Genomic DNA, 14,541 nt, shown 5'->3' with positions numbered 1-14,541 from the left:
CATTATTACACTGCTCTGGGATTTTTTTTTGAGGGGTGAATTTTGAGGACTAATTAAAAAATTTAATTAAATAAAAAAAAAATAGAGAATAAATTATTATTGAAATTATAACCAGAATATCAGAACTGTAGTACAGGCGCTGTGCAAAGAGGTGTAAACAGTGTGGATATAATTGGCGCAGTATGTATAATACATGATACAGAGGTATAGAAATTACTTAAAACAAGATGATCAAATTTGTTTTGCACTTATATTTTGATATAATAAATTAATTTGTCAGTACATTTTTCTCAAACGCAATACGTTGTCATCAAGAGAAACCTACTTCGGCAAACGTTTTATTTTAATCCTGACAAAGTAATACTTCTCTTATTAAATCTTACTAATCTTATTAAAACATATATTGTTACTGTGCCAGAAAATGTTCACATTGAGCAAAACAACATTAACTTTAATTATTTGTTATCAGAAGGAAAGCAATGTTTATTTGATGCTTTAAAAATAAATTATCTATTTTCTTAAGAAGAAACGTAAGAATTTTTTCATGCTGTACTACTATGCACAAGTACGTGAATGCAAAATAAATAATAGCAATGCACACTGCCTAATGTGCCTGATTAAAATATATATAGATGGTGCGATAACACTTTAATGGATCTGGCGCATCATTATTATTATTATTATTATTATTATTATTATTATTATTATTATTATTACTGTAATGTAAGTCAGCGTCAGAAGATTCAACATGTAATTTTAACACCGTTTATATGTATATATCTTTACGTTTTATGTTTAACGCCTGCTACTTGTCCTTCTAATTCTAATTTAATTCTAAAGTACCCTATAGCTACAAGTTCCTACTACTACTACTACTTCTGTAGACTACTTATAGACTTAGTTGTAGTTAGTTCTTTTTATGTAACTCAGCGTCAGAAGATTTATCATGTAATTCTGACACAGTATGAAGAATGGCTATAAATAATGATTCACACTGCCAAAACTATTTTGTACCTTTAGATTGTGTGGTGTATTGGGTTAAGTGTCATATTCACATAATATAATAATATAATAAATGCAATTTCTGATGAATAGATAGAAACACTCCAGGCTGGTTTTTGGTTTTCCTAGAATTGCGGAAGGTATATAATTTGCACGGCTCGTGGTTGGGCTCTTGCAACACAGATAACTGCAGGTTTCCCGTAAGGCCTACAACCTCCATGGATCTTAAGCAAGCACGCGGTGGGCCGACGTATGGGCGGAGGAGGCCTACGTGCCTCCATGTAGCCGGACAAGGCCCGCCCTTCAGCAGCCTCGCCATGTTGCACACCGCCCTCCTCCTTGCCCTGCACCGGAAGTGCAGAGTCCTGTGGGTGGAAACGGCTGCAGTGGATTCAGTATGGAGTTACAACCCAAACTACAGCCAGTAAACCTCAGTACACACTTACCCACCAACCTACACCCAATCTGGCCTGGGGTTAAAAAGGTCACGATGTATAAAAGCACATAAAAACATCCCTTCCTTCCTCCCCCACCCAATGCATGCAAGTGTGAAAAGAACAGCATGCTTCACGTGCACGTGCTTTATGAATGGCAGACCCTCCCCCTCCAGACCCCCTACTATACAGCAGGCCACTGTACGCAATGCTGCTGCTATGGGTTACTACTATGGGTAACTCTTGTGACGTGTGCACCACCAACCCACCAATCAGGAGGCAGGAGGAGGACTGCACCAGCACTGGGAAAGAGGAAGAGTGGGTGGGGTTGGGTTTATGATGGTGGTTGTTGGTGGTGGTGAGTAATAAGTGAGCTTGCACGGAATTCCTTGTACCCATATACACGTATCCAGGTTTTACCCCCACCCCCATCTTCACCTCCACCCCCAGTTAATTTATCCCACCCCCGCAGGTCCAACACCTTATCCGACACCTGATTAAACCAACCGATGCACCAGTACGTCGTGCTTAGATTATGTAGGATCTGATTTTCTGAGTTCCTAGTTCGAGCACGTGGCTCACATCATTGGTGCACCACCCACCCATCCGTCCATTCCTGGTTTTGCATTATTTGGAGGCGAGTAATGCAACATAAAAATAAAAGCAACAAAAAGGACTAAAACTGTTGTGCGCTGTGTTGGTGCAGCATTTGTTCGTCAAGTGGTTTGTTTGCAATATTGGAAGCAAATATATACACAGTTTTAAGATCAATATTCAAAGTAGCTGAGGATAAGTGTGTTGAAGTGTGGATGGGAAGATGGTTGTTTGTTGTATGCAAAGTTGTAAAATGTAAATAAAATATACATTAAAAAGGTCAAGATTCAAAGTTGTTCGCATCACAAGATTAGCAACAACAAAGACGACGAAATATCTTTGCGCAACCTCCAAATCCTGATTTTGCATCATTTGAAAGCAAAATATAAAATATAGTTTTAAAATTTTGAATATTCAAAGAAGCCAATGCACAATTTCAAAATTGCAGTATGGACAGCTTAAAACCTCAATAAAATTAATAAATAAAAATGATAAAATCTAAGTAAAAAAAGAAGTAGTTTCAAGATCAAGATTTAAGAGTTTGTAGCACAAGATTAGCAGCAACAAAAATCACAAAATATGTTTTTGTTGATTATTTGCATTATAAAACAAAAAAAAAGTTAGAATAAGAAATGTATTAGAATAAAAACACTAGTTGCGCGTGCAAAAATACTGTAATCTCATTAATTACTGTAAACAAGAGAGGTATGGTGAATTAGAATTTTGGTGAGGTAGGTGTTACCCAGTTGCTCTCTCTCTTTTTCTCTTGCTCTCTCTTTCTTCCACCTACTGGTGGAGCTAGAGTGTGTGTGAGAGAGAGAGATATAGAGTGAGATAGAGTGAGAGAGAGAGAGAGAGTAGGAGGGGAAGAAAGAAAAGGGGAAAGGGAGCAGGCGCGGAGATCCCGTTCATCAAATATCCAGCATTCTCTCCGGCACTGCCCATCCGCGGGCTGCTGCTCTCCGCCGCCGCACGGACGGACGCACGCACACTCGCTCGCTCGCGCTCTCTCCCGCTCACCCCCCTCCTCTCGCATGCGAACAGCAACATGAATAAGCTGTACATCGGCAACGTGAGCGAGCAGGCGAGCGCGCTGGACTTGGAAACTATCTTCGAGCAGTGGAAGATCCCCTTCAGCGCGCCGTTCCTGGTCAAGAGCGGCTACGCCTTCGTGGACTGCCCCGACGACAAGATAGCCATGAAGGCCATCGATACACTTTCAGGTGAGGGCTGTGGATGGATACTTTGTTGCTTTAGGCGCAAGGTTACAAGGTTACCGAGAGGTGCGAGGCGCGAGCCACGCCGCGTGCTTTGAGGGAGGGAGTAACTGAGTAGGTGAGGGAAGGAGGGTGTGATTGGTTGTAGTGGTAGTATATGGTTCTAGTGGTGGTCTCTAACTTACCTGAGCAGAGGTAGGTTGGTAGGTAGTAGCTAGGTTTTTTTGTTTTTGTATTTTTATTTTTTATGCATGGTATGGAACTAAAGAAACCAATTCGAGGAAGTCTAAAAGTGTTTAAAAAAAAACAACCCAACCTAAAATTTCCTATCCGTCATATGTTTATATCTCTTTGTTTTATGTTCAATGCCTTTTAATTCTACTTTAATTTTATAGTACCCTATAGCTACAAGCTCTACTACTTGTAGACTCAGCAGAGTAGTGTAGTTAGAGAGTTGTAGTAGTAGAGTCTTGGAGCTTTTGCTTTTGCAAAATTTCTAGAAAAAGAAAAAAAGAGAGCAATCTTTTTAAGTTAAACCGGACCACATTTGACCATTGTCGCACATGGTCGCGCATAAGGGTTGAGTTTTATATTGTTGTATGTTCTCTTATTTTGGGTTGGTTGTATTAGATTAGATTGTGTTAGTGTTTGTGTGTTGGCTAGTCTTGTAGGCCATGCTCACTCATACATTTGCAAACTCTCTCGATTAAAAACTAAGGTTACACAAAACAAAAAAAGGGTCTGAAAAGAAAAGCTACTCTACACCTTTTACGACAAATAGCCTAATGTAGACGTGAAAATGAGTGCATTTTATTTCCATTATATATAAAACCACAACTGTCCTCTAATACGTCTCCAAACACGGTTTTGAGGCCTGCTGTTCGAAGGATTGAGAGCGTATAAGCAACTTCGCCTTATGTTTTTTTGTTTGTTTGTTTGTTTTTAATCTCTAGTAGTGCAGTAACGTAAATAGGTAGGTTAGTAGTTAACTTTGTAGGATATAAGGATGGATAGTAGGCACCGGCGTGAATGTGCTTTTCTTTTCTTGTGGAGAAGATTTATTATCCAAGTGTTTGAATAAAAAATATAGAATATATATGAAAGTTTAATTGATTTAAAGAATTATGAACAGTCAAATAAAATAGTGGGATTGTTGTAAAACGCGACAGGCGGCTCTAGCGTTAATTCAGCAGTCAGATTTTTGGTTAAAATGGTTTAAAGTGCTCGTTTTGATTTTGCAGGAAAGGTAGAACTTCACGGGAAACTTCTAGAGGTTGAACATTCAGTCCCTAAACGACAAAGGTAAGCATTTCTGATTATACTCAGATTTGTTTGGTTGTTTGGAGCTTGGTGGAGTAAAAAAAAAAAAAGGCTTAAAAAAAAAAAGATCTGCTTTTTTTTAAGTTTTTTTTTTAGTTTTTTTTAATTTGGGGCTAATCCGTCAACGCCACATTTACACCTTTTGGGAAAGGAATGGTTGTGAATTTGACACGATTTTTGATTTGTGGTTTTATTTGAATTGTTGTTTAAATTGTTTGGGAAAACCCTACTTCTCAAACACGCCACTGCCACGCCATATCGCCCCACTCCAGAAGCAGGCGGTGGGTTGTAGGCTTCATTGTAGGCTTGAGTCTTAAAAACCCTGTTGTACTACTCGTGCCCACGCTTTGTGTTGCCTCCATTTACGAGTTGTGGAAGAAAGGACGTGGTGTTTCACCTCCTGCACCTTCTGGACCTCCTCAGGTTCGAAGCCTACTTCATTAGAAGCCTCCCAGAGGCCTTCAGCTCGGCCTAAACCCCAGCTCTGCTTAGCTGAACCACTATAAAGCGGGGAAATCACAATATACCGCTTTTTTACGTCAATAAACGTCGTATTTCTCGTGCTGCGGGTTTGTGTACGTTCACGTGCTCTGATTTAAAGCTAAACCAGGCGAGGGGTTTAGTAGAAAAAGCTGGTTAAAAAAAAGCGTGACGTCACGTGATTACAAGATACAATACGTGTTAAGCAACGTGGTATAAATACAATAAATTTAAAATATATATAAGGTAAGATTGCATGTAATGCTCGCCAGTGTGGCGAGCTTTAACGTGGTTTAACGAGATTTTCGTGAAACGTGTGTTATGTGTAAAACTGACGTGACTGAACTCCTAATATCATCTTAGAAAAATCAAATCAAACATTTTAATATTTTATTTATTTATTTTTAACGTTGTATGCAGTGTAACGTTATGTAGTGTGACTTTTGCATTTATTTACACGGAGTTTTGCAGTGTGTGCGCGCGTTTTTTAAAAGGCACTGGCATAAATAAATCTAAAATATTTTAATCTGCTGTTTAATGTAATTTGGTGTAAGTATTTTTTTTAAATATTTTTGTAGTGCATTTTATTGGGTTAATCCAGGCCTCCCTGTGTTTTATAGTGTGTTTTTTAAAGTTAATGTGGCAGCATGTCAGAGGTCAAGCGTGTGTATAAAGTGACTTTTTTTATTTTATTTGGCAACATTTTAAAAAATATATATCTAATTAGTTTTATTATTTTAATAAGTAGATTTATTTTATGCAATATATAATTTAATGCAATGCAATTTTAGGTAATAAAAAAAAAAGTCCTCTAGGGTTTGGGGAAAATCCAGGCCTAAAGTAGGTAGTAGGCCAGGCCTGCCTGTGTAGTGTATTTGGTATGTGTAGTAATTATTGTAGATATTATTTGTAGTGTGTTGGCCTTATGAGAGTCAAATCAAGAGTTATTATATGTAAAGTGTGTTTAAATGTTCAGCCAATAAGAAAAAAATGTGTAAAACAGCCAAAAAAAAAGAAACAATCTTTCTTTATATATGTATAATTTATTAACAAGTATATTTGCAAGCTAGTCATATTTTATTAAGCCCAGGCATATACCCATAGTATTTTATAATCTGTTATATATATATATATATATATATATATATATATATATATATATATATATATATATATATATATATATATATATATATATATATATATATATATATATATATATGTATGTATATGTATATATATATATATATATATATATATATATTGTGTACAAGTTTGTTTAAAGTGGTGTTACCAGTATAGTGTCATTATATGAAGGTGTATTAATATGAAGGTCAGTATCATGGCTTTTTAGTGTGGTAAAGTATGTAGTAATTAATGTAGTTAAATTACTGCAGAGGCCTTTGTGTACAGTGTAGTGAAATTTATGTGTGTGTGGTGTCGTGTATTGAAGGACTTGTAAAGCTGCATGATATTGGACAAAAACTGACATTGCAATACATTAGGGGTGGGCAATATGGCTCTAAAATAAAATCACGATATTTCAGGGTATTTTTGCGATAACTATATACTTGCAGATATAGGAAAACTAAAATAATTCATTAATTTCAGGAATATAGTATAATACTATAACAGTATAATCATAATGTGGCAAAATAAATAATATAGCATAAAATAATATAATGCAGCAAATAATATTGCAGAATATTTAGTGCATGCATATAAACTGCAAACTGAAACAAATATACAATAAATACACCTAAAGCTTCACAGTAAATAATAGACTACTTTTAAGACAGAACAGCCCTATTATCACGATATGGATTTTTAATATCATGATATTTCTGTGTCACGATATATTGTATACGATATAACATTGCCCACCCCTACAATACATTCAGGTATTCAACATGTTATGAAATTGCATGCGCTCTCTGTATCAAGTTTAAAGCAAACTATATTGGGTAGACATGTGCTGAGGTGTGATTTTTATTTTATTTTATTTTTACCCCTCCCCCCCCCCCCCCCCACCAAAACCATTGCATGGATTACAGTCTTAAATATTATATGTTGCTATACATTTTGTACAAGTTTCAGATTTTTATAGTGCACTATATTGGAAAAATCCAGGCCTGCCTGAGTGTAAAGTGTGTGTTTAGTGTAGTTTAGTGTAGTAATATTACTGGCTCAGTGCCATGTCAGGGGCCATATGTGTGCTAAAGTGGTCTAGATATGGAGCAAATAAATATTAAACAAATACATTTGTAATTATTTTACATTATATGTAATCAGGTCTTAGGGTGTGGATGTATTAGTAGGGTTACAATGGCGTCTACTGTGGAGTACTGTGTGTATAGTGTACTGTAGTGACGTTACTATAAGAGGTCAATTCAAGGGTTATATATGTGTATATAAACAATCACTGCACTATATGTAATATATGAGGATTCTGGGTAGACTACTGTACCAAACTGTTTAAATCCAGACCTAATGTAGGTAGACCAGGCCTGTCTGTGTGTATAGTGAGTGTGGTGTAGTGACCTTAATGTGGTAGCCTGAGGGTGTGTAGCGTAGCATAGGGCTGTACGATATATCACTTTAGCATTGATATCGCAATATTCATATCATTGAATGTGCAATGTTTTTGTTTCGTATTTATTTTGCTGCTTAATACAAATAAAAAGTCAGATTGTCATGTTGGGCTATTGACTTCTGGAAAAAATGGGAAAATTACTGTATTTTTAATATGGCAGTGTGTGTTGCAATATCATGAAGCCCTATTGTAGCACAAAGGTGTGAGGGTGTGTAGTATATTAGTGTGTGTAGTGTCATTAATGATGCAACCTTTTGTATATTTTGTGTAGTATGATGTAGAGTGTAGTTAAATTACTGTGTGTGTAGTATGGCGAAGTGACATTAATGTGGCAGTCTGAGAGTGTGTAGTGACATTAATCTTTGTGTTTGTATGTGTGTAAGGTGGCTGTGTGTTACAGTGGTGTAAATGGTATAGTGTCGATGTGGCAATATTTTGTGTATTGTGTATAGTAGAATAGTGTAGTGATATTATTGTGAAGGCTGTGTTATTATTATTATTATTATTATTATTATTTTTTAAAGTATATTACAATTGTTGCAGTGTGTAGTATAGTAACATTACTGTAGAGGCCTGTGTGTGCGCAGTGTAGTGATCTGAGGAAGTGTGAAGTGTATTAAAATAGTTCCATTATTGTGGCACCTATTGTGTATAGTAGAATAGTGTAGTGATCTGAATATGAAGGTCAGTATGTCTTTTTAGTGTAGTAAAGTATGTAGTAATTAATGTAGAAGCCTATGTGTGTTCAGTGTAGTTTTCTAAGGAAGTGTGAAGTGGTGTAGTGTATTAAAATAGTGCCATTAATGTGGCACCTATTGTGTATAGTAGAATGGTGTAGTGATATTAATATAAAGGTCAGTGTGTTTTGTAGTGTACTAAAGTATGTAGTAATTGGTGTAGTTAAATTACTGTAGAGCCTGTAAGTACACTGTAGTGATTTGTGTGTGTAGTGTATTGTAGTGTAGTGTAGTGTAGTGTATTGAAATGACCGTAGAGGCCTGGCTTGTGTGGCTTGTAGGGCTGCATGATATTGGGCAAAAACTGGCATTGCAATATATTGAGGGATTCAACATGTTACGATATTAATATGCACAATCTGTTTGCAGGATTGAATTAATTTTATAGTCTTGAAATGCACTGAGGTGTTTTTTTCCCCCCACCATTTGCATGAAATTAAACAGTCTTTATATATATTTATAGTTTACTATAAATTATAAGGCCCTTTCACCCAAGTTCAGTTGCTGAATGTTCAATAAATACAGTATTCCACTGATGGAAAAGTCATAGCAAATAATTTATTTGTTTTATTTATTTTAAATATATATATTTATACCGTTTTTATCATGCTAAAAAAAAATGTAATTACTTAACATTGCTCATACAATTGCACACCCTGCGATGTTACTTTCGCATATGCATACATTGTGATGACAATGCTAAAAGTTTTTTTTTTATATAAAAAATAATAATGAATTAGCTTACTATGTTATTAAGTGTGTGCAGATTTATTTTAAATTTTTAGTAGTATTTAATTTTTTTGTAGTCCACTATATTGGATTAATCACAGCGTATGTTGTATGGTTGTATGCAGACGAGTGTAATTGTGTGTAGTGTGATTAATGTGGCGGTCCGTGTGAGTGGCAGCCATTAATGTAAACAGGTTTATAAGCTGAGTATTTTAATAGGCACTGACCTAAATATAAAATGTGTTAATTTACTATATTAATAATTGTGTTCTTGCTTTAGATTCCTATAGAAACTAGTGTGGTGTGTAGTGCGGTGTGTAGTGTATGAGCGGCATGTCAGGGGTTCATGTATGTAAAGTGGGTTTGAACATTCGGCCAATAAGAACAAAGTGCAGAGCAGAGAGGTGCATGCTGGGAGCTTTATTTCTTCCTGGGAGAATCTGAGGGTCTGCCCACTCGAACACACACACACACACACACATCGCCATGACCAGCCGTTGCAGGGTAAAGCCTGCAGCTCGTGTGTGTGTGTGTATATGTGGGGCAGGAAAGTGATTTGTGTGAAGTTCCTTTATGGGAACCTATAGGAACTTTTTCCCCACACAGGGATTAAAAGGTGTATATATAGTCTTAAGACTAGGCCTAGTCCCAGTCTGAGTAACCAACCCATAATGTATAGAATAGAGAATAAGTGTTTTTAGTTATTTTTATTATTTTTATGACTATATTAAAGCTCTATTTAATAATAAACCAGAATCTTTTTTCTTTTACTGTAGATTTTTCTAATTATCACATTTATCTTTGAGTTCAGATCTGCAGACTCTTGGTGAGATTTTAATCTCAGTGTCTTCATGAGGGAGAATCACCTGGAATAGTTTTCTCAGCGTCTTGAAGGAATGAGTTCCTGGAGGTGCTGAACAATAGCTGCTCCAGCTTATTCCAAATCACCATTTCTTTTTACTTGTATTTTTTTTACTTTTTATCTCTGTTTACCTAATTCCTTGTCTGTCCCTTAATCGTTTTCATGTCTTTAATATTAATCTACAGTGTAGAAAATACATTAAATAAAGAAATAAAGCATAAAAACACTGCTGTAGAAGGTGTCCAAACTTTTGACTGGTACTGTATATGTGTGTATATATATATATATATATATATATATATATATATATATATATATATATATATATATATATATATATATATATATATATATATATATATATATATATAAAATCATGGTTTAAAGGTTTTAAAAGTATTTTTGGTTATTGTATGGTAGCTAGAGTGCTGCTATATGCTCTAATCTTTGTGTGTTAGTGTGTGTTAGTGTGTGTTAGTGTGTGTTAGTGTGTGTTAAGCTGGGTTCTTTGAACGTTAACTACTGCGAGGAATTATTTTTTTTTTTCGTACTTTCGCTGGGTCGTCGTGGATGGCTTAAATGGCTGTTTTCAGTGTGTGTGTGTGTTTGTGTGCACACTAGTGAGTGTGTGTGTGTGTGTGTGTGTGTGTGTGTGTGTGTGTGTTAGAGAGGGTGGATTTGGGGGGGGGCATGAAAAGGGGCCTCAACTGCTGTAGAAAGTGTGTGTAAGGGGCTCTGCAGCAGCTCCACATTCCTCCCAGTCTTGCCCAGTGTAGCGTTTGATTGAAACGTCCTGCAGATGAGAGTCCTGCACCTCTCCAGCAGGTCAGAGGTGAAATAAAAGGTGTATTTTATTAATAATAATGATATTTGTGTTGATGGGGCGCTGCCGGCTGCAGTTAGCTTGCTGTATGGGGAAGCGTGTTGAAGCTGATGACCTCAGATGAGTCATTTGAAGCTGAAACTGCAGGATGAACAGTGTTGAACGGGATTGTGTGTCAAAGACGGTGAACTGGTCACGAGGCTTCCTGAAAATGCTCAACACTCCCGTAGGCTGATATCAGATCCAGAAATGAAGTCATTAGTGGATCAGGAGTCTGATTTATACTCAGATTTGTGCTGGTTAGTCAGTAGCAGAAGGTCAGGCTAGTAGTAACTGTTGTCTTGTGGTGATGTGTGTGTTTAAGAGAAAGAAAAAACCTTAACTTTCAATGGACGTCTATGTAAAGGCATTCTGGGTAATTTTTGATCATTTTTGTTCATCCCTTAATCATGACTCGTTTACTTATATACACTATTTTCAGCTCTTAAATCAAAATATTAATGGAGGTCAATTTTAAAGTTTTGCTGTTTAGTCAGTAGTAAAAGTAGTGTAATTGTAATTCTAGTTGTAGTGCATTGTAATGAAATTGTTGTCTAGGAAACGACTAATTTAACTTTCAGTGGAAGTCAATGTAAAGTAATTCTGGTTCATTTTAAATCAGTTGTGGTTGATCCCTTAATCATGACATTTATTTTATTTATTTATTTATTTACACCATTTTCAGGCCAGTAATGCTCCAAAAGTACTGAAATCAAAGCAAAATTTAAATGGAAGTCAATGAATAAAGGTTATGCTATTTAGTCAACAGTAAACGTAGTAATTGTGGGAAGTGTGTGTGGGTGTGTGCATGTATTGACAAAGTAATGCAGAAGTCTCATCTTTTAAAATGACACTTTTGCCGGAGTAGAAATAAATTTAACATTTACTGGAAGTCAATGTGAAGGAATTCTGGGTAATTTTTGGTCATTCATGTTAACCCATTGAGATTTTTTATTTATTTATTTATTTATATATTTATTTTTTTACGCCATTTTCAGCTTAATATTGCTTCAAAAACACATAAATCAAAGCAAAATTTGAGTGGAATTCGATTAAAAAAACGCTTATGCCATTTAGTCAATAGTAAAATTGTGTAATTGTAATTAAATATAAATATATATAAATATGAAGTCAATTATAAATGCTGTTTAGTTTATATCAAAAGTAGTAATTTTTGCATTGTAATGCTATTGTACATGTTTAGGAGAAGGCACAAAAACTAACTTTCAGTGGAAGTCAATGTAAAGTCATTCTGGATCATTTAAGATAATTTATGGCTGATCCCTTAATCATGACTTATTTAAGTATTTACACTATTTTCAGGCCAAGAATGCTCCAAAAGAAAGTACTAGAAAATCAGAGTATGCATAAGCCAATTAAAGGTCAATTAAAGATTTTTCAAAGTCATTTTGCTTGTTTTGTTTGGTCCATTTATCATAAATTCCTGATTTTATATTGTAAACCTTTTTTTTTTTTTTTTTTTTTTTTTTTTTTTAATTAAATTAAATTAAATTAAAACCTTTTCCGGTTTTATTGTTAAATGACCAGTTGAAATGCTCCTGAACTTCCACTGCCTTGTTTTTACATAACCGCATTAATATGAGAATGCAATAAAAAAAAAATCCAGTAGAAGTCAAAACAGTAAACAAAAAAGGAACTTTATTTAAAAGCCAGATTTACACTTTTAATTGTGTTGAATTTTGTTAAAATACTTTAAAATTAATTTAGGTTACTTTCAGTATAATAGTGTGTAATGTATTGGTGCACAACAAAATACAGCAATTCTTCATTATATTATTTTATATTATGATTAGTATAATTATAGTAAATAAGGGTTTTATGTAATGCGTCATAGTATTCCCAGTTTAATATACATCAGTTACTCTGGTGTAGCTGATTGGTTGGCGTGCTATCGCAGACATTCCTGTAGACGTGTGTGTGTTCGTTTATATAGTGTGTGTGTGTGTGTGCCGTCATCGTCTCTCGCTGTGTAGGATTTAAAAGTAAATAAAAGATGCCCTCCTCTTCCGCTACGTAACACACACACACACACACACACACACTCTCGAATCCTGTCTGTAGGCTAACCTGTCACTATAGTAACCAGGCCCCACCCCCTGGGGCAGAAGGGGGCTCTGTTGTCCTGAAATGGGGCACTACACACGCTACGGCCCCCTACACACACACACACACACACACACACACACACACACACTATATACACACTATATATACACACACACACCACACACACGCCCCTCTGTCTCGCTCCTATAGGTTAATCCACTGGAGAGGAACATTCCATAATGCATTCCCAGTCTAATGCAGGCCAGGACTGGAACAGCACGCCGTTCCCACTGGTTTCCGTGGGGGTGTGTGTGTACGTGTGTGTGTTGAGGGGGTTGGGATGGGGTTTGGGGGGCTTTAATGGCCGTTTAGGCTGGAATTTCTCTGCAGTGCTAATTTGTGTGTGGCGTGTGATTTTAAGACGTATATTTCTGTATCTCTCTATTTTCTATATTATTAAATTGGAGGTGTTTCCAGTAAATTGTCCTCTGCTATCTCCAGCCTGGCCGTGCTGTAATTTCAGAGCGTTTAGCTGCTGTGGATTTTTTTTGAAGGCCATTTTTTTCCTGGACAGCGCTTCGACCAATTACACCAGCGTGGACGTATAACAGTTTAGACTGGAATAATAGAGAGTGGAATATAATATAAGAGTGTAATGGGCTGTTATGGATGTATGTAATTAAAATATGTCAGTACATAAACATATGCAAGGCTACGCTAGTAGTAATTATGTTTACGAGAAAAAACTACTTTCTTCAATGAAAGTCTTTATAAATCAATTTTTGATCATTTGTTTTGATCCATTATTCACAGACTTATTTGCCCCATTTTCAGATCAATAATGCTCCAAAAGCACTTAAATCAAATTAAATTTGAATGAAAGACTATTAAAAAAATGTAGTTATTTTTTTAGTTTATTGTAAAAGTGGTATTGTAAAAGGCACTTTGGGTCATTTGTGTTGATCCATTAATCGTGACTTATTTACACCATTTTTAGATCAATAATGCTCTAAAACCACTTAAATCAAATCAAAATATGAATTGAAGTCAATAAAAAAAATCTTATGCTTTTTTGTCAATAGTGAAAGTAGTAATCGTGGTAGTAATTATTGCGTTGGAAAAGGGCGTCATTTTCAGTGGAAGTCACTGTAAAATAATTTTTGATTATTTGCGGTTGATCCGTTAATCATGACTTATTTACACCATTTTTTTTCTCAATTATGCTCCAAAAGCACTTAAATCAAATCGAAATTTAAATGTAAGTCAATAAAAAAAAAGCATTATGCTATTTAGTCAGTAGTAAAAGTAGTAGTCTTATGTATTGGATTGTAATATTGTGTATGTTTGGGGGTAGGAGAGAGAATGTAACTTTTGAATGGAAGTCAATGTAAAGGTTTTGTATAATTTGCGTTGATCTATTAATTATATATTTATTTACGCCATTTTCACGTCAATACTGCTCCAAAAGCACTTAATTCATATCAAAATATGAATGGAAGTCAATTAAAAAAAGTATGCTATTTAGTCAATAGTAAAAGTGATTGTAGTAATTGTTGCATTGTAATATTTTGTATGTTTAGGAAAAGAAGAAAAAAATTCAAATTAAATTTTGTGGAAGTCAATGTAAAAATATTTTGGATCATT

At 35.3% G+C, this 14,541-nt stretch overlaps 1 protein-coding gene across 2 annotated transcripts in view; it reads left to right on the top strand.

The window, feature by feature from the left end:
* Positions 1 to 2,729: 2,729 nt before the first annotated feature.
* igf2bp3 (insulin-like growth factor 2 mRNA binding protein 3) overlaps positions 2,730 to 14,541 on the top strand; it is a 58,623-nt gene continuing 46,811 nt past the window's right edge. The window contains exons 1-2 of one of the 2 annotated variants that reach the window (XM_022665334.2): positions 2,730 to 3,253; positions 4,489 to 4,549. In XM_022665334.2, the coding sequence (XP_022521055.2) occupies positions 3,079 to 3,253; positions 4,489 to 4,549 (236 nt within the window). In that variant the 5' untranslated portion in view covers positions 2,730 to 3,078. The remainder of the gene's footprint in view (positions 3,254 to 4,488; positions 4,550 to 14,541) is intronic. The other variant, XM_022665335.2, reaches the window with a different exon arrangement.

The sequence above is a fragment of the Astyanax mexicanus genome, chromosome 3 (genome assembly GCF_023375975.1).
Source record: "Astyanax mexicanus isolate ESR-SI-001 chromosome 3, AstMex3_surface, whole genome shotgun sequence".
NCBI classification, from domain to species: Eukaryota; Metazoa; Chordata; class Actinopteri; order Characiformes; family Acestrorhamphidae; genus Astyanax; species Astyanax mexicanus.
This window is presented reverse-complemented; position numbering and strand designations above follow the sequence as displayed.